The 20,600-nt window shown below is 34.6% G+C and overlaps 2 protein-coding genes across 6 annotated transcripts in view; one reads left to right on the forward strand and one right to left on the reverse strand.

Moving 5' to 3' along the window:
* Nucleotides 1–20,600, reverse strand: part of LOC119634614 (octopamine receptor beta-3R) — a 33,068-nt gene that overhangs the window by 4,412 nt on the left and 8,056 nt on the right. For 2 of the 5 annotated variants that reach the window (XM_038028868.1, XM_038028866.1), the window contains exons 2-7: nt 6,433–7,844; nt 5,206–5,406; nt 4,447–4,722; nt 4,206–4,383; nt 1,915–4,132; nt 460–846 (exon numbers count right to left, since the gene is read on the reverse strand). In XM_038028868.1, coding sequence (XP_037884796.1) covers nt 460–846; nt 1,915–4,132; nt 4,206–4,383; nt 4,447–4,722; nt 5,206–5,406; nt 6,433–7,175 — 4,003 coding nt within the window. In that variant the 5' untranslated portion in view covers nt 7,176–7,844. Of the gene's footprint in view, nt 1–459; nt 847–1,914; nt 4,133–4,205; nt 4,384–4,446; nt 4,723–5,205; nt 5,407–6,432; nt 7,961–20,600 lie in introns of those variants that run through there. The other 3 variants (XM_038028867.1, XM_038028869.1, XM_038028870.1) reach the window with 3 other exon arrangements.
* Nucleotides 9,888–13,394, forward strand: LOC119634622 (protein hugin). The gene is made up of 3 exons (XM_038028880.1): nt 9,888–10,152; nt 12,081–12,399; nt 12,970–13,394. The coding sequence occupies exons 1-3, from the start codon at nt 10,057–10,059 to the stop codon at nt 13,194–13,196; spliced, it is 642 nt and encodes a 213-aa protein (XP_037884808.1). The 5' UTR covers nt 9,888–10,056; the 3' UTR covers nt 13,197–13,394.

Here is a 20,600-nt window from a genome sequence, read left to right on the forward strand (position 1 = left end):
TGAAGATAGCGAGAAGTAAAATATTAGTCTGTTAGAAAAATGCAATGGATTTCACACTTAAGTAGTTTTTATTTATAAAAGAAAAGAAAAGAATAAAAAATGTAAAATTTTTGCGAAACATTTTTCCAATTTTTTTGTAGAAATTACTTATTCCTATTTCTTGGTGCATTAGTAAACAACGGTAAACCTTTTTGCTTTTGACAAGAATGCTGGGAAATTTTCAAGTCCATCAATATATTTCTCTTATTAAATTGCATCTTCTTGCTATACTATCGACTATTTGTTTTTGATTTTTCATGATTGCTCTGCAACTGCATTCTAAAAAGTTATTGATGTGAATATATTCGATATAGGTATTTGTGTGAGAGTATTTGCATATGCTAGTATGTATGTAACTATGTGGCAAGCATGTGACATGTCGTCTAACTAAATCTCTTCGAGCAAACAAAGAAAACTCACCGGTAGCAGCACCACATTTACATCCAGTGAAGCTTTGCTTCCGGTTTTTGCTTAGCCAACGACTGCTATGAAAAATCTTTAACTTTGATTGCTGGCGATGTTCCCTATCCATTTGCTTGTCACGTTCTCCTCCTTTGCTACTGCTTTCGTTGTTGTTGATGCCTTCATTACGAATTTGCATTTGCAAATCAGAACCACAATAGCAGCACTTGTTCGCTTTCGTTTTACCTTTGAACGATGTGTTGGCACTGAATGTTATTGTTTTGTTACCTTGCCCAGCAGCCGTATTCTGCTCAATCATTTGCTCAATTTCTTCCTCATCGACAAATATACAAATGCCTCCACGTCTTTTCAACGATGATTTATTTGAAAAGTCTGGATCGAATTCTAACATTTGACATTTGTAGGTTTAATTTAGGCATTTTTTTTTTTTTTTGTTTTTTTTAGATATTTACGAGTTAATGGCGCGGAGTTGCAAGGACGAGCGTTTATTATTTATATGTCGTGGATATTCGGTTTTTATTTTGATTCAAATTATTCATGGTGATTGGAAAAAATATGCATATATGTACAAAGAAATTAATTAGGACAAAATATTTACACAAAGGTTTCGAAACAAAAAAAAAAAAAAAATCGATTGCATACGATATACATGAATGGTCGATTATCTGAAAACATTTCACAGGTAGGAGATTTGGCATGCATTTCATATAACGTTAGGATAAATAGTCATTATATGATTCGATTCAATGAAATATTCAAGTTTATGTTGAAATTTATTCGCATTTTACTTGCAGTTATTAATATTTGGTTTGAACTGCACCACCACAGTATATATAAATATAAAAGGCATGACCCGATCTTGACCAAAAAAAAAACTTGCGATATTAAAGTGTTTGTAAGATGTAATTGCACTTCTTCTTTCTTCTCTTTTCGAAACTAATCTTGAACACAAAATTGTGGAATGAAATCTAATGCCGAATACCAGACTCAGACATATGGTTGGACTTTTGTAAATTGGACTCTGAATTGTGTGCCGTAATGATTACATATGAAACTTTAGATAAGTGGGCTTAGTTTCACCCTTTGTTAGGCTATCCTATGCTTTCTCGGAAGTTAATCGATACATAAACCATAACAAGAACTATTTTACAAGAGCTAATTTAGCATACACGTGCATTCACTATACATACAAAAAAACACACACTCCCATAGCCAGAAAAATAGCTTTAGTTTACAATCCATACAATAAGCATTTAATGCCTTTTTCATATCCTTATCCACTTTAATAATGTTTCTTAATGGATGAGTACATACATGGGCATAATATATATGCATTTGTAATCCGCACAAACAACAACTTAACTTAAAGCATTAGTAATTGTTACTGTCAACCTTTTAAATGACTTTTAAGATATCGAATGTATAGATAAAGACGCTGTAGTCTCTACTTACTTGCTGAACTGGTGGATACACGTCCCATCGGTATGTAATTGTGGCTGTCGCCATTATTATCTTGAGAAAAATTGATAACGTTTACATCGTAAGTAACCACAGACGCATGACGTTTTTGTACTGTTTGTATACCTTCGTAACCAGCGAGCAAAGATGTACGTTTTCTGCTTGCAGAGAGATTGGTAGTTACTATGGCTTCTGGTACACTATCATATCTTTTGAACGGTGACGGTGCTGAAAAGTCCTTATCTTCTCCCACCATAAAACTACCGGTACCCGCACAAGCGCTTTGCAATGATGTGGGTGATAAAGTAGAGTCTAATATGATTTCCGGTTTAGGAGAAATGTTTTTTTTTGTTAATGTTTGCTGTTGCTGGGGTATAGTTAATGCGGTTACAACATCTAGCGTGGCCGAGGCATCACTGACGAATTGATTGTTGAACAAAGTATTGGAACAAATTGGTGTCTTTGCTATACTAACACCAGCCGGCGGTGAGAGAAAATATATATTCACGGTATTGCTTTGCGACGCATGGATTTGTGGAATTCCGGGTGATTTGTTGGTGGGCAGATTAATGGTCGAATTGAAATTTGGTGTTATAGGGGGAGACATTAAGAAGTTGGAACTATTTTTATTTATCAGAATTTGATCACTTAAAGTGCTCATGCGCTGTTTTGTAGCCACTTTATGGTTGTTCACTGATACGTCGTACTTCGATGACTTCTCGCTGCGTTGTGATATTTGTTCTGCGCTTATAGGAAAACTTAATGAACGAAATATTTCAGCCAATTCTGAATTGGAAGCGACAGCGTTTAGTTTACCCTTAACCTCTGAATTTTGAATGGGAGCTAATGGTTCTGCTTTTAAAATTTCGGGAATTGAGGTGTCAATTAGAGAACATGGTGATAAGGAGGGTGGAGGTGTGGCAGGAACGAAGGGAGAGTCATTTTTCACAAACAATATGTCATCTGCGCCGACCTCTTCTATAGTATTAGCGTCTAAATCTATTAAGTGAACTGTACCGTTATGATATGGCGATGGTAGAGATAGAATTTTAGCATCCCTGGGTATTGTTTCGGATAATTCGTTTGCAATATTGATATCCATTAATATGTCAGGCGTATTGTAACGACTGCTGGATGCTTGACTCTCGCTGAAGGAAGGCGGTAGGTATATTTCGGAATCGTTATCACTTTGCTTTCGACAACTGATTTCAACTTTGCGTTCACGCAAGTGTCCATTGTAACTTTGAGACAACTTGCGATTGCGTACACGAGTGAATAATTGCATACGACTGCTACGTATTTCCTCTGAGTTCGCCTGGTTGCGTTTTTTCTCCAAAGAAAAACATTCTGCACTGGAACGTTTGGTTCTCGCTAGCAAGGTTTTCAGGTTAAAGCTCTTTTCTGCCTTAACTGAACATTGCTTTAAAATCTGCAGTTGCTTTTTCTTGACTTTCAGTTCATTGCAGGCTTTTAGAAATTCAGAATCGCTCAATGCGATTGTTTTCTTTATTGAATCATTTTTGCCATTTTTCAAGCTTACGAAGTCTGTTTCACTTAGGGCGGCGATTCGACCATTGGCCATCTGATTGGAAGGTACGCTCATCGTGCTGCTTAACGTTTGCCTTTTGTAAAATAAATAGTTATCTTCGATGAGTCGTTTTAATTCCCTGTTATCCTCGGCTATGGGCAGAAATGTTGCCGGTGCCTGGTTCACTTTGCTTACACTGTCGTAAAAGTAATCGTTGGTTTCACTATCATCACTGCTAGCACAAAATATGTGGTGTTGTTTTATATCACAACCGTTTAATGTTTGCATAATACCCTGTCTCGATGGTGAGTTTGTGACTGAACTGCTCGGTGAGGATGTTAACTTGAAGACCTTTGAGTTTACACCATCCGACATTGTGATTAATGGAGGTAAGTTATCCAAGGCATCTGACCAAATTTGCGGACTAACTGTGGTGGTAGATGATTCTTTACCAGGAATTCGTAACAACTGTTGTTGCTGCTGCTGCTGCTGCGATTGTTGTGCAGCGTAATGTAAAGTCATCATGGATGGTGCACTGTCAGTATGAGTAACCTTTTCGTAACGTTCTTGTTCAAGATCGCGTAAATCAATGCTGCTGCGACTTAATCTACGAGGTGGCGGCGAAGGAACGCGCAGTTCATCATATTCATCCTTGTCATCATCATCAGTTTGAGGCAGAATATCCTATGTTCGCGTTTCGCATTTATTGGTAGAAAAAATATTGAATGCATTTCTTCTAACAGAAAAATAATCTTACTTCGTAATTGCTTATCGCGCTATGAGTCTCCTCTCTCCCTATTGTCAAATTCAATTCACAATCATTAGGATGTAGATAATTAACATTTGTTGGTTGTGGCGTCGGACCCATTTGAACGCTATTTAACAAAATATTTGAACTGGTGCGACTGAGAGCCTTTCGCTGGCGTACTGCTTCTCTGTGAGAGCAATGAATTTCTCTATATGTTTTCAAAGAATTCGTAAGTACTACTGTAGCTTACTTGTAAATGCGCCAATACATCACGACCATTACAATACCCGGTATCCAGAAACTAACAGAGCTCGATATCAGAGCGTAAGCCTTATTGACCACAAAAGAACATTGATCAGGATGCAAAGAGATTTCCTTTAAATGTTCGACAGTCGTATACCAACCCAAGAATATTGGTGTAAATGAGATTAAGGCGGGCAGGAACCAAACATTCGCCAACATAAAGCATACAGTCTTATGAGTCATATACAATGGATATTCTAGCGGCCGGACAATGGCGTAATACCTGCGAACGCACATGCATGCAAAAGGAAAAGTTTATTAAAACTTTTTACAGTAAATCCAAAATCCATAAGCAGTTAAATTGCACCACCGTGAAGAATAGCAAATCAATGTTGGTTTTATCTGATCCCATAATTATTTTAATAGTTTAGTACTAATATTCACGTTAAAAATATAATTTATATACTCTGGCAAAGAAAACAAATCAAAATCGTACCATAAACGGTGATGCAAAATTTATGTATACAAATATATTTTATTTGTCTACATATATATTTCCATACTACGAATAATAGAAAGAAAACAAGCTGGTAACAAGCATCAGTTTAGCAGCATGTTCGTACATGCTTATAGTTATAATATTGACATAAGTTACGGTAAATCGGTGTATTCGGTGAATGGACAATGTGTGTATTTATCTGTACTGTGTAATGCTGGTCATTACGTTAGCAACGTTTTGGGATATTTATGTGTACTGACATCTTACCTGTCCACTGAAATGCAACACAAATGCAAAATGCTCGCTGTAGAAAAGTAAACATCAAGACTATTGTACACATTACACATGAATGGTCCGAACATCCATTTGCCGCCAGATAACTCTACGGATGCGTTGAATGTCATGGCGCATAACGCGACCAGCATATCCGCCATGGCCAGTGAAACAACAAAGTAATTTGTTATAACGCTGAATAGAAAAAACAAATGAAGAATAAAAAAAAGAACATAAGCTATACAGCCTACGGTATGTGCATCAAAGACTACGCGTACATGAATCATATTTATACTCTTGATTCCCAATATAAAAACTGTACCTGTTTATGTGTGTTTGTCTAAATTATTCTGATTTACAGTTTGTTAACTCTTTAATAAGCGAATTATTCATTAATTTTTCATTTTCATCGATTAATCGTGCGAAGATCAACTAGAATTCAACTGTTAAGGCTATTTACTATCGAAAATGACCGAGCTCTCATTCCCCATATATTCAGTGTCAACACGTAATAGCCGAAATTTCTAATTCCTTTTCAGAGTGAGTTAACAGGCACTTGCATGTACAAATTAATTCGGTATATGTCGAATTTTCGAAGCTCTCTTTGCTGCTAATAAGTCAGTAAGGAGCAAGTGAGGAAAGAGTTGTCGAATTTCTCTTCAGGTTCTTGAGTCCATTAAAAAATATTGTCCCTAAAGTTAACATTTGCCGATTTCTGCAAAAAGTAATGGTTGTAAACTTCTCCTCTCCATGAAACACCTGAGATCTCTTCCCTGAGAAAAATCTGACATTGAAACATTGTTAATAAGCTTTTGTAATTACGGAAGAAGAAAAGATGGTAGATTTATAAAGCCCGGCACTTTCTTCTTGTCAGTGAGTTTGTCAGTGTTTAACCGAAAGCTCTTTCCTTTTATTTCAATTCCAATCCTCTTTTGAAGCGCGAATTACCGAAGACCGGAATATCTACTAACACGATAGGAAATTGCAAGACAGAACATCAGCTCGCTAGTCGAGTTCAGTTTAGTAACGTGCGTTGAGATTAATAAAGTGACCCGTGTAATCTACTGAAAGCTATTTTAACTACGAGCTTGGAGAAACGAAGCTTCCCGTTTTAATTGTTATTGTAATGTAATATGCTTTTATTGTGTAATGTATTTTGTATTTTATATAATTGAAAGTAGAAAAAGAAAAAATTGAATTTTATTTAACGTTTCCACTTACCGTAATTTTCGATTGCGTTGCACGGATATAATTACTAAAGCGTTACCCAACACGGCAGCTAGTATAATGGAAAAGAATATGAAACCTTTGACAATGACAATCAAGAGGTCCATCCAATTATCGTTCCCAAGACCAATTGCAGGTGGGGGTAGCACAGTCGTAGAGAATAGGGTAGACGTAATGTTTTCAAGGTTGGCGGTGTTGTTTGTATTTACGATATTAAAATAGCCGCTAGTGTTTGTATGAAGAAAGTTAAATGAAGTAGAAATGTCCACTTCGTCTAAGGCGTTGCTGTAACTGTAATCGTAGCTGTAGTCATAATTCGAAGATTTTGCTGTAAATGCTTGTGTTGATGTTATTGTTTTTAAAGTATCATTAGTGATGCTTGTCGAATTTTGTAGTCGTTGAAAAGATGGTAATGGAGACTGCGATGATGCCGACAATGCTGGTAATGCAGATTTTGACTTTAGCGGACTGCTAGTGGGAACGTCTACTAAATCCTCGAAGTCGTTTGATCGTAAAGCAGTCAAAGCAGACGGCGAAGGGGATAACTGTAAAGATTTTTTTGCTGCCACGGCTAAGGTGGTTACAGTTGCATACTGATTAGTGGTAACATATGCAAATTTATCTTGTGTTTGTTCTTTGGCAGTGTTTAACTCGTCTAAGGTCGCTGGCGATGTAGTGGAAATAATATTTGATGCATTATGTATTGTAATTTTAGGCCAGTCTGAGAGCGACTTCATTGCCTCTTATGCACTACCGTGTAATTATATAATTAATTATGACTTTCAAATAATTTGGTTATAATTATGACTAAATGCTTACTTTGCTGATGCGTCTACGCATTCATCATTGCTTTAAGAATTTATAAAGTGTTCTCTTAACTTAATTTGTTATTCTTGTTATTTCTGTTGCTGGTAATTTCCATCGAAGGTAACATTCATAATTAGTTTAAATCAATTTGCAGCGTTTGTCGTTGTTGTTATCGCTGCCTCCAGTTGTTTGTAATATTTTTGAGCATACGTTCCATCAACCACTGCCACTAGTAGTTGCAATTTCCTTCTTTGACTTTACTTTTCCGCTCACACACACGTTTGAGTGAACGCAGCTTTAAGCGTCAGCATTATTAATATAACAATTTTGGTAATAATGATTTATTTTGGTAATGTGACAAATGTGGCAAAATCTTCCCACCAACTTTATCCAAATCTTCATATTTTCTTTTTTTGGTTTTAATCACAACATATCCGTGTCGTCAAGCATAGTCGTAACTTACGCTTTATTGGTTTCAGGCTCCGGTTTATTTTCTTTCCTCTACTTTAAACTAATTTCAGCTAATCATGCACGCAATTGTACAACGAAGATTTTTGCTCTTAAGTTCTGCTAAAAAGTTCAGTACGAGAGCGTTGTAACTGCAATTTAAAGAACATCGATGTTTCAATGCAATTTAATTGATAAGTCCGTCGAGTAAAATGCACTTTAATTCCTTGTATGACTAATATTTAAAAAAATTGCGTGGATTGCAACATTTGATGCAACAGAAGACGCAACTTTGCTCCGCTTAAAAGTTTAATAATAATAATAACGTAGATATTATAAGTTTCAATAATAGTTGTACTAAAGACAGACTTTCAATATGTAATTGTTAAAGATGTTAATTTATGCAATGAAAATAAGTTTAATTATTTTTTAAATCAAAACGATTGTGGGCGCTTGCTCTTATATGGCAATTAAATTTTAGCGTTGTTTGGGATTTCAGCCCAAAAAGCGATTTAGTGGAAACAAATGAATAATTCATGCAACTCTTATGAAATGTTTCCACTCCATCTAAACTTTGTGTTTATATTTAATTAAGAAAGAAAAATATTAATGCAAATAATCCTTCAGGCGTAGAAAATTTTTATCTTAGCCATTAAATTATTTTTTTATTTTTACATCACTGATACTAGGAGGGAGAGTTTTTATAAATGAGTATGCGCAAGCGTTAGGTGCCCATCTTCGGGTGTTGTTTCATCTCACTGGTCGAAAATATATTCATCAGTCCCTTTGACCATCTATTCATCTATTAGGCTTACGAAGTCTCAAATTGTTATTTGTGTTAGGCATTTTGTGGTATTGCAATAGGACTGATGTGCCTTCGCCACCGATTTTGAGATTAAATGCGGACCAGATATTAAATTTCCTTCTCTTCCTATATAACGATAGGAAGAAAGAATTTAGATGACTTTGAAACCAAACATGGAACTATAGTGGCATACAAGTGCAAGGATTTCTTACTAGTTCAATTATTTAACTGAAGGCAAATACATTTTGAATGATACATGAGCGTAAGCCACGTAATACAGTAACACCTAGATGTGCAATTTTCAGGTTCGATACTCTCATCTTCAAATCAAGCAAAAAGATTATATTCCTTAACTGTCAAATATTTTGCCAAATGTATGGGCGCCGATAGATCTCACAGTTCTAAACTACAGTGTTTAGCCTACTTTGGATCCAGCCATCGGCTTGCCAGTTTTTTAAATTTACGTTTTATCTTCTCGAGGTTGCCTACTCTTCAAGTGTAGATAAAAGAGTAATATACGCAAATGTGTGTGCATGTAAGCAGCAATTACGCGCGTACTGTACGCTTAATCCTCTACCTTAGGCGCATTGGGGCCAAATTATAACGTGTGTATGTAAATAGATTCTTGCTACAATTCATACGCAATACTTATTAACCTGCGTAAATAAACAACAGAAACTGGCTGTCATTTACAATCAAACAATTGATACATCTACGCATTTATAATGAATGGCATGTTTCTATATACATACACCCCCATACCCCCATCAGCATTATCAGCACGTCTTATATTTGCCAGATTTAACAAAGATTGATTGATTTGTTGTTTTTGAAAGTGGCGTTAAACAGCACCAGGGGACCCACCAGATCGTTTAAATTGCATGTAGGAAAAGGCAAGAGAGATGGAGTAAAGGTTTGCGATTAGCTCGTGAGGCATTCGCATCAGCTCTGTCAGAAGCTTTTTTCGATGAGGACGTATAATAAAGAAAACACATCGAATGTCGTTTCATTCGCACACACAAACTGGCATTTAAGTCAACAATCATGACTACACTTCTTATTAACAATGCCGGTGAGCATTGTATGTTGTCCTGCTGGGTGTAGCAGCAAGGTTTCGTCATTCTTTAGAAAATAATGTCTTGTGTTGCTCAGGTTAAAATGGATCGCATCTTATCATTTATCTTGTTTTAACACACGGCTGTCATTCGCTTCGACTACGTGCACATGCTTTCTCGATTTTTTTTAATTTTAAGAAATTAATCTCAGCACAATTACCAGTAGTTGAAACGACTGTTTTATGTCATTAATTTTACTTAAGGATTAAAGAAATGTTTACATATTCGTCTTTTTATTATCCACGATAACCTATAAAAATTCTATTCTTCTAAGGATTTGTTATCAGTTGCTCTCAAGATTTTTCCACCATTAGTCGGAAGATATCTAAGTAAAAAAAAAAAAATTGCTAAAGAGTTTCGTATTTTTTATTATAAACGAAACATTAAAAAATATTAAAGCAAAGACATTCGATATAAAGAACTCCATTAAAAATTCTGTTAGCTATGAGTGGTTTAAGCTTTTCAATCTTTGTCTTAGTAATATTTTGCAGTTATGCTGCTTGCACTTCAGAATCAAAACGGAGTGAACATCACCGTCAGGTAGGTAAATGAATTTATTATTACGAAAAGAAGCATCGAAAAGCATTTTATTGCAAATGAATTCCTTTATCTTGTATTTTTAAAAATTGCTGTTGATTTTTTCACATCAGAAATACATGTTTATATACGGATCTGCTAACAAACGACTGAGAACCTACAAAAATTCTAAAGGATACTAAATACTACAGAAAGTTGTCCATAAATAGAGGGATCAGAGTTAAAAAAAAGTAAAAATTAACGATGTGAAGGCCAGGGCAAATAATTGTGATCAGTTAGATAGAAATAGCGAAGAGGGTGTAGTAACCAAAAAAAAAAAAAATAAAAAAATAAAAAAATAAAGAGAGCAAATAAGCAAGCGAGAGGAAGTAAACTAAGTGTTGGATTATTACCTATATGGGTCTTGACCAATTCCATAAAACTTGATTATTATTTTTCGTTTTTTGAATTTTTAAAAAGTTGCCCTCTTTTAATCAGCTTTTCAGAAAATATGTTTTTAATACGAAAATAATATCAAACGGAGCCTTTAGTCATGGGGGGCACAGTTCATGCTACTTAGCAATTTTTAATAGCAATAATAAATAAGGAAAGAAAGTTCTTTTTTCTTGCTTGTGTGTGTGCGGTCTTTTTAAAACCTGATTTTGGGACATCGACTTAGACGATTGGTATGAAGTTTCATTTCTTCTATCTAAATTATAATGAGAATGGAAGCAGGCCGGTGGAGGACAAATATGGTGCCTACATTGCCTTCAGATCGATATAGTAAAAGGACTGTGACGCGTGTTTCTGCTTTTTGCGCGATGACGATAATAAAAGTTAGTGTACCACCGCGCTACGTTATTTTTATTGTCATTTCTTAATTGTGTGTTATTAACTTTTAACTATATATGCCAGGCTTAGCCGACACTGTACTAAATTGGATGCAATATGAGCGACGAAAATCACTTTAACTTAGCAAGATATACGGAAGCTTAGGATTATGTCTTAATTTTCAAATTTGACCGGCAAATCTGTTCGAGGAGTAGTTTCAATTATATCTAGGGACAAAGTTATAGGTAGTTGGGGGCAAATCGTGCATGCCCGCTACAAGAGAGGCTGCTACTGTGGTACAAATACCGGGCGTTCAATAAACATTTTTGCTTAGCTTGTCGATAGCATTATGCTTTATATTATTCCTTTGCTTCTCTGTTTCCTTCCAAGTTACAGGAAACAAATTTAAGTATTTAAGAATTCAATTAAGAAAAAAATATTTTTACATAAAGCGCCGCAGCACGAATCGTTAGAAGAAAACAGTTTTGGTTTGCACTGAAAGTGTGCCACTTCAGTGACTGAGGTGAATTCGTATTGAAGTCAATTATAGTTTTTAAATACAAGATAATGCCGGTGATGTTTTAATTTTCATTAACATTTTGCTATGAGCCATTTGGCCGTAGTGGTAATGAAATTTTGCTACGCATTTCGTGTAACTTCCTTTGTAGTGGTTTTCATGCAAATTGTTTGTACAGTTTATAGTTGACTTTCTCTCACCTTTTTTTTTTACTTTTTGATCGTTAGTTTTCGAATAGCAATGTCTTTGCAAAGGTGATAATTGTTTATACTGTTAAGGTAATGACCTCATAAGAACATACATACATGCAAAATTTTCGGTTAAATTTAATAAAGTTCATTATTGAATAAACAAGCAAGAAAAGATGCCCATGTATTGAAACGATTCTTGAAATCCCGTCATCTAGAGCATACGCATAGAATAATGCTGTGAAAAGTTGTTAATATACGTGATACGCATCTCAGTGGGAGTTAGTAGAAACTACTTTCTTAATACTGACCAAAACTTATCCTTCCATTGCACGATACAAATATCAACAAAGAGCGTGTTCATCGCATTTGAATTTTTCATAAATGTAGTTTGTATGTTCTATTGTCGCTTGTAGCTTGCCAAGAGCTTTGGATTACCCCACGTGAAACAATCGACGCATCAACATAAGCCCCAGCAAAATAAAGTTGGCTATGCACTGAAGGCTGAACCACGTTTTAAACGTTCACAATATGAGCTTTTGGGTATTGGAGACGGCGGAAAATTATCAGAGGCTGCAGAGCTTAATGAATTGATTGAAGAATTGAACGATAATGGGCTATTGCAGTCGGCATCGCTGGCATCGCAGGCACCGATGGGGAAAGTATTGAATGAAATCGATGTAGACAATTTGCCACCGGTTCTCTATGTGATGTTGTTGGAGAAGCTTAAGGAATGTAAGTTGAAAAAAAAAGCAAAAAAATACGGACACTCCCCGTTTAATCAGAAGCCTGGGTGGCCTTTAGACAGAGCTTCCATTTTGTAAACATTGCAAATAACATGAAAAAGTATCGTAATTTTTTTATTCCGTGTGTTAAATTCAGGAAATTATTGCAAAAAGATATATAATACAAATGACAACTTACGATCACAACGATAAAGCCCAGGTGGAGAGGGCGTTTGACAGTTATCTCACGAAAAAAATCAAGTATTATTACTCAGAGTCTGTGGTTTAAGAATTTCATTTCATTGATAAAGTGGAGAGTAATCGGTAATAAACCTCTTTAAAATTAATCAAGTTTAGCCCAGTGCCACCACTCATACACCCGCCCTTTTTTTCTAAATCTACATCTGCTTCAAATATGCATCCGTGGATGTACACATATTAGATGTCAAACTTTTGATTTGATAATCATAGGGGAGAAAGCATACCCTTAGTAGTCTTAGTTAAAGACCTGAAGAGCTTAAGTGTTATCCAATGGGGTTGTAATCTCTCTTTGTCTCGCAATTTTTCTTTCCACTTTCAGTGCGTCATGAACGGCAACTTGCTACTACTAGGCGTACACCACGACTTGGTCGCAGTATTGATTTTCAATTGTTTGACGCAGCCGCCGTTGCTGATAGTTTAGCACGTGATTTCGAAACTACCAATGATGATAATTACAGGGCTTCACATTTATATGTACCGCGCGTGATGAAAAAATCCGTGCCTTTTAAGCCACGTCTCGGAAAGCGGTCACAAGTGTGCGATTAAGGTATGTTATTCCCCTTAAACGACAGTGCAATGCGAGCAGTGCGCGGCTAGAAGAAGAAGAGAATTGCTAACAGTTTCTTCGCGTAACCCTTTATTAGCGTGATTTCTTTTGCATTTGTTGTGGCACATTTTCCAAAATCGGGAGGAATTAAAATGTTTTTGTTTGAATACTTGTTTGTTTTCCTGTTTTAGTTCTCATAAAATCTATAATCAAAAAATGTTGTAATAAAGCAGATTTTTCGATAAAACGAAAGAAAGTTTTTATTTATTTCTGAGTATTTTATAATTATTTTTTTTTTTTTTTCAATAAAAGCGGGCAATATTAACTTTACAAATTGTTATGTAACACTCACAAGTAAGCATTAAAGATCTTACCATACTGTCCCGAGTCGTTTTAACGATATGTCAGTCTGTCGTCTGCCAAAGAAACCTCGAAAGTCACACAAAGTCGGGTGGAAAGCTTTAAGTGCATTAACGACTGTCGAGAAAAACGCTTACTTCGAGAAGGTAAAAAAAAAAACGAATATATCAGTTGAGTACAGGAAACGTTGTTCGGTGTAAAAATAATTTGTTCACTTTAGTCAAAAATTACAAGTGAATATATAAATAGATTCGATACAGCATCATGTAAGGTGCTTACGCACTAATTTAAGAAGATTATCAGAGTTGATTCAAGTATTAGTCTGTTGACTTTGGCTAACTTTATATTTCCTTTTTTTCTAAATTCTCAGCTTTGTCTAAAGTCTCAGCTTTGATAAAACTACATGTGATGCATAAATTATTAGTTTATTTAAATGTTTCAGTGTTCGGAGGCAATATCGTTTGAATGGGTTTTATTTGTTAAACATTTTAAATAACCTGTCACTTGACAATTTCTGCATTGTTCAAGTTTTTCGGCTATTATAACATTTATTGAGATGACATGTTTTCGACACATGAAAATTTAAGTGGACTTATTTAAGTGTATACATCCTTTGATGTGTCCTCTTCATTTGTTTTTCCTTTATCGGTTTATGTTTGTTGAAACTTATGCTTGCGATGAACACACAAGTGTTGCATATAATTGTTCTTAATTCGATAATAGATATATTTTCAAAATGAATTTGATTACTTGCGCTACATCTAAAGACATTGTGTTCAGTTTTGCTAAACCATTCAATGCAAGAGATATCGCCGCCCCGTTAATATGTGAGCAACAAAAATCTTATTGAGTTTTCTATAAAAAAACAAAAATTGAGTCTTGGGTAAGAAATATTTTGTAGATGATGTCTCGCAGATTTTCGAGAACGTTCTTTGCATTGCAAGTGTTCTAAGGTGTAAAATGTCTTGTCTTGTCGCTTTTTACAACTTCTTGTGAACGACGATATGGTAATTTCTTGGACACGTCTAGCTACGAGCTTAGAATTTCATAATGCCTCTTCAAATCTTCAATCAAGGTCCAATCGTTCGTTAGACATTGTGCTAAAAATTAAATTAGAAGATAATTAATAACGGCAGACAGACAGCACTTGCTTTATTTAAGTAGATCTTCATATGTACAAGTTGATGATTGCGTTATTATATGAAAAGTAATAAGAGATAAAAAAAAAACGATTAAAAATTTTCCAATCCATAAAAAAAGCATTTAATTACTTAACAATAATAAGCATTCGTCAATAACGATACGTGCGAATATAACAACATCAGCGGCGCAGAGGCCATAAAGTCTGTTTACGGAAGAAAAAAAATTTTATTATAATTTCTTTACATATCTGAGTGAGAAATAAACTGTGAAGAACATTAGTTTTACTTTTTGAGCTAATTAAAAAATATATTACAAGGGAAAGTTGAGAGACTTTACATTTTATAATTCGAATAGGCAAAGTTTTCCCGCGGAGCGATTATGCCCTTTGGCAGGTGAAGAAAGTCTTCATTCCCAATTCATTTCTCTGTTTGGAACTTGATAACTTGCGACATGTAGAAATATGACGTGCATACGCACAAAGGCTATGATTGTTTACGCTATTCACAAGTGATAGGCAATAAAATGTTAAAGTATGTAAACGAATCAACATTTAGTCATAATAAACCCAAGGGTATAGTGGACGGATTGTGTCCAACCACAAAAGTTCTTAACACATGTAATTACATATCAGTAAACTTAAGATTCATATGTAAATAATGTCGGATTTTCAAAAGTCTCATATATACGTAAATCATTCAGAGCATTTCAGAGCACCGAATTACTGAGAGGATGTGTTCGTCGATTCTAATGTTATTGACATTCATTTGTTTGCTCTGACAACACACTTTAGTAAGTTTTTTCTTCAGATAGCGGTAAGTAGTCCAATGAGGCTTATTCTTGTCACTTTTATTAATTTATAAGGTATCCGTTAGAAAAATAAACTTTTCCCCTACACTAGAACATTGTGGCGCCATGAATGCTTTCAGTTAAGACTATCTTCAAATTTACATCGTTTTTTAGGTGCGGGGCTCCAATTTAACTTTTTATAAATTTGAAATTTTAAAAAAATATAGACGGAATGATGTACGGAAAGCCTTACCATTGATGCAGCAGGATTCAGCGCACACCTTAGGCAATGATCAGAAACCTTCAATGTGCTGTTTAATGCAATATGCGGACTTGCAGTTCACAAGTGAACGTATTTATTACTTGCTTATTAACTGCTCAATGGCAGTGTAGAAAGAGATAGCAAATATATTGGATACGTAATTAGGGGAAGAAGTTATTTTATCACTTTAGGCCGTATAGGATTGTTTGTGTGTTTATTTTGTGGAGACGTAATTATTTGATTACATTATAAAATCCAACATTCGCATGAAGGCAATAGCGATAATAATTGGCTGTCATTCGCATGAAAAAGCCTCATTTTTGATTACGTTTTAGTTTTATGTGCGGATTAATAATAGACCGCTCATTAAAAAAAAATTATACGGCATTGCAGAACTTTATTGATGGGTATTAAATGACAGTTGATTTGCGAGTAAATGAATATTTCGTAAATGCGGTGGCGCGGGATTATAATTGGAAAATGCCGGAATATTTGCAGACTCTTTAAAACAACGCAATTCGTCCTAATTACTCTGATTACTACAGATTCTAACAGCAACTAATGTTAGCTGCAGTTGATGAATCCTTCTGCATAAGTACAGATGGTTCGCCTCATTATTGTTCGATGATTAAATTGTAGTCTTTGGCGCCTTGAGAGAACGAAAGAAAGGTGATCGAGTTTGAAGAGTTCGGCAAGGGTGCTCAAGCACTTTTACAGGCGACATAGCATAACAATGCTCACAACTTGCCCCTACTTGGTTTGATCTTTTCGTTTCACTTGTGGAATGAATAATGACATATATATTTGTTTGCTTTTGCGTCATAATTATTGCGTTTCGATGTTTGTAATTAAACTACAAAGTCTATTAATGATCTTTTCTTTCTTTCTCTTTCTTTATTTATATTAATTTATGAAAAAGTATACGCTAATAATCATATTTCTTTGCATACACTTGCACTTTGCTTTCTTTTCTCTCGCTCCTTGTAACCTTGTCAGCATTCCTATACAAGGAATTAACAAAAACATGATTGTTTAGCAGTTTATGCACGCTTCGCTGTTTGTTTTGTTCCGTCTTCAAAATTAATTAATTTAAAAAAAAATTTTATTTCAAATGCCGCATTTAACCTGAAAGCCAAATTGAGTTTTTACTAACAATTCGTTTTAATTTTGTATTCGGATAGAAGATTTCTTCTTTGATCATAAATTTATAACTTTCGTGTTACGATTCACAAAAGTAAAACTCGTGTTTTCGCTTTTGTTATTTCAAAACTTTAGAAATTCGCGACCTTATGTTTATGTATGCATTTACGTCCTTAAATAATAGATTCTCAGTATTTTGTTGTTTTACACTTATGTACGCAGTAAATAAAATAATGAGAACTTTGTCTTCGGTCGCGCAGGGGCTTGCGTATTTATTTGTTGTATTCCTTCTCCGATAATGTGAGTAGAAATTACAGCTATTCCGGTAACAGTGGACTGGTTGTTAATATGGTACCTTTACAAAGTGGAAATTCAAATATTTAATAAATTTATTTAACTCATGCTCGTATACACTAATGCTAATGGCATTCCTTCTGTCAAGATTATTACATTTTTCGTTGCGTAAGACTCGAAAGTTTTACTTACACCATAACGCCAAGGCAATAATGCAAGAGCAGACATTTTATAAGTTCACGTAATTTCTTATAGAGACGTAAAAGTATTCTCTTTAAAAAAACAAGGTGGGCCATAACCCACCATTAAATACGCAATACCAAAAGTGATAAAAAAAATGTTGTATCATCGATACTTGTTTACTTCTTTCCTTATACTTGTACAGATAGCCAATATGTTTGTGTGCATTGTGGCTTATTCTCTTCCGAGGCGTAAAATTAAGAGTTCGAATGCCAGAAATATCGATTGTTGGGTTGTGGGATTTGTGATTAATTTAAGGCCCTGCTCTGATTGCAGGGATTCGCACGTATCAACGAAAGTTTCCGAAATATAACTAAATGTCTTCTTGCACTTTTTAATAATTTAACTGTCTCGAATTCGCTTTTATTTATATAGATGTATCAATAAACATATATATACAACGATTTCAAACAATCTTACAAATAAATGAAAATACACAACGTAAACTGATGTTGATGAAATTGCTAATGTTCTTGAAAAGTCGGTATCACGGTCGATTTTTCACGATGTGATTTCTGATCGTCTTCGTTTGGTGGTCCAGGTGTCCGTAGAAGACCAGATCTCATTCTCGGGCAATTATTTCACCTCATTTGATGTAAATGCAAAATATTGTCTTAGTTCTTTGTCCTTATTGCATCGAAATATGATGTTATGACTAAGTAGCTCTCACTACACAATTACAGCCTCATTGTTTAGCCTGCCATATGGTTACTGTTTGTTTTTAACACTTCTTAGCTCTTTGGGCTTGATTCCAACTTTATAGGAACGACAGGCGACAGATAGCGATAACGTGTTTGCTATGAAAGACAAGCACATAAAATTCTGTAGTAAAAAATTGCGATATATTTTTGATATGGGGCGATTTTTAATGTACCGAAGCTTTTTTGTTTTTGTTCTTCGCGGTAAATGTCTCAAATGGATGCGACAGATATCCAATTAAGGAGCATGTAATACCTACATATTGTTAAAGTTTTCCCACAAGGCGAGGACGAATATTAAACGATGACAAAGCTATTTATATTTGCAAGCGTCTTATGATATAGAATTCAATACCATATGAACCCTAACACTGCTTTTGAAGTCGTGATAAGCTGATAGAATTATACACCAAATCAACGACGTGAGTATATTATTCTGCACAACTTTAGAGTGTTTTGATAAGTCGGTTGTTCGTTGGCAAAGTCGCGCATGATTTAAGAAACTTAGGAGCTTATGAAATTTAAACGCTGTGATAACTTACAAAACTATTCGCAGCATGCCATTGTTGCTTTTCGTCCAAGTTTCAATTTCATTTCAAATTTGTTACTGTTTAATCAATCAATAATTAAAATGATATAATTTAATAATGAAAACCTTATTATTTTCATGAAAGGTCATGCAAGAAGAGTTTCACTAATTGAATTTACTCTAGAAACCATTCACATCACTCGGAATTCTACACGTGGAAATATAAAAACTCAATTCTTTTCAATAGTATTTTATAGAGAAGGACATATAATGTATACAAATATATGAAACATTGTTGTTTTATTGTATATGAAACTGAAACACTTGGAATGCAGCCAAAATCAATAGAAGCATATGAACTGTTGGTATGCTTATGTACGTAACAAAAACAATCGGCCTGAAAAGAATAAAAATGACAAAAATTGCTAACATTGAAATTAAACTGAAAAGTGGAAAAAATGGAAAAGTTATGGTAGAAGCATGGTAAAGTGTCGCAAGAAAAATTATACACATGTATACGTTCTTTTATAACAAAAAAAAAAACATGCAGTTTCATGAATGCGTGGCTCAAGGGAAGCATGAGACACATATTATGGTCGATCAATAGAGGACACTAGTTCCACGTACTAAGTATTGGGCGGACAGTTCAACACCCATCACCGATAAAATAGGAAAGGTCACCGGACGATCAAGGAAAATTTCTAAAAAATTTCGCATTGTGATGCCTGTCATCCAGATGGCTATTTAAAATTGTTTTTTTTTTTTTTTTTTAAATAACAAACACAGATTAATAAAATATATCTATCGCGTTCATCCATGTGTTTGCTATTATTACTTTAATGTTCTAACGAAAAGGACCAAAGCAATTAGAAAAGTTGAATGTCGAATAAGCCGTAGTTCTCATATATTTATAGAGATTTCTTAGTTGATACGTATTCACTGTAAGCGAAGTAAAAAATTTTCTCTATTCTCTGCGCGGATAATACAATTGCGGCACATTGTCTTGGAGGCCGTATGATAGAACGTGGACGCTTAGCTAAGAGCCACTATAAAATAGAAAAGAAAATAATTGAACATCATTACCTGAATGAAAGAATGTCGGAAGAAATGCTCATAACGAATCAGAGCGAAGAGACGAAAAACGGAGGAAAAGAAGACGAGGTATAGTGAATGTTTAAAGCAAAATAATAGTTAATTTTATGTGATTGTGTATGATGTATGTATGTGTACCCATCATACTGTATGCCATAATCATTATTGAATGCAAAAAAATGAAGCCTCTCAGAACTTATCATCAAATGACAGAAATATTAACGGCTGACAGAAGAAAAAGAAAGGAGTAGACAGAGACAAGAACGACATTGAAAGAGCATTTGTCGTTTACCCTATGCAAGTGCAATGAAGGTCGTTTAGAAAACAATTTAATAGAAAAGACGAGCAAAATTTTTACATAATTGAAAACATGCAATGTGTATTTGTTGAATGTTGAAAAGAAAAATCTGAAAAAAATAGGATTTTTAACGTTTAAATTTAAATTTATTATTATTATTATTATTATTATAACTAATTTAGCCAGGGTATAAGTTCTAAGACTAAAGTCTTAAGGCATTAGCATCTAAGGCTATCCGCTTTATTAAAAACTCTACCGCATTTGAGATTCGAGCCCACAACCATTGAATTGTTAGTCGAGACTCTGCCTACTCGGACAATCAGGCGGATTAAAAAAAATTTTAAATTTAAATTTTTAATATTTAATGAGCTATTCTTTCAAACTGATATTTCAATATTTAACTTTCGAGCAGTTATTGCTAAACAATGAAACCCTTAGTCGTATTGCCATCGTTAATTGCCAATCAGTTGATGAGGAAAACTCGTTGACATACATTGACTTTACGTTAAAGAAATTCGCCTTTTGTTATGCAAACCATAAATTTTAATATCGTTAGCTGGT

Source organism: Glossina fuscipes, unplaced genomic scaffold (genome assembly GCF_014805625.2).
Source record: "Glossina fuscipes isolate IAEA_lab_2018 unplaced genomic scaffold, Yale_Gfus_2 3, whole genome shotgun sequence".
In the NCBI taxonomy this organism is placed as follows: Eukaryota; Metazoa; Arthropoda; class Insecta; order Diptera; family Glossinidae; genus Glossina; species Glossina fuscipes.

What these genes read in the sequence shown, in the direction of transcription:
- LOC119634622 (XM_038028880.1), top strand. Translation starts at nt 10,057, where the DNA reads ATGAGTGGTTTAAGCTTTTCAATCTTTGTCTTAGTAATATTTTGCAGT. An exon ending in GGAGTGAACATCACCGTCAG is followed by an intron (nt 10,153 to 12,080) that starts GTAGGTAAATGA and finishes TGTCGCTTGTAG; the next exon opens with CTTGCCAAGAGCTTTGGATT. An exon ending in GTTGGAGAAGCTTAAGGAAT is followed by an intron (nt 12,400 to 12,969) that starts GTAAGTTGAAAA and finishes TTCCACTTTCAG; the next exon opens with TGCGTCATGAACGGCAACTT.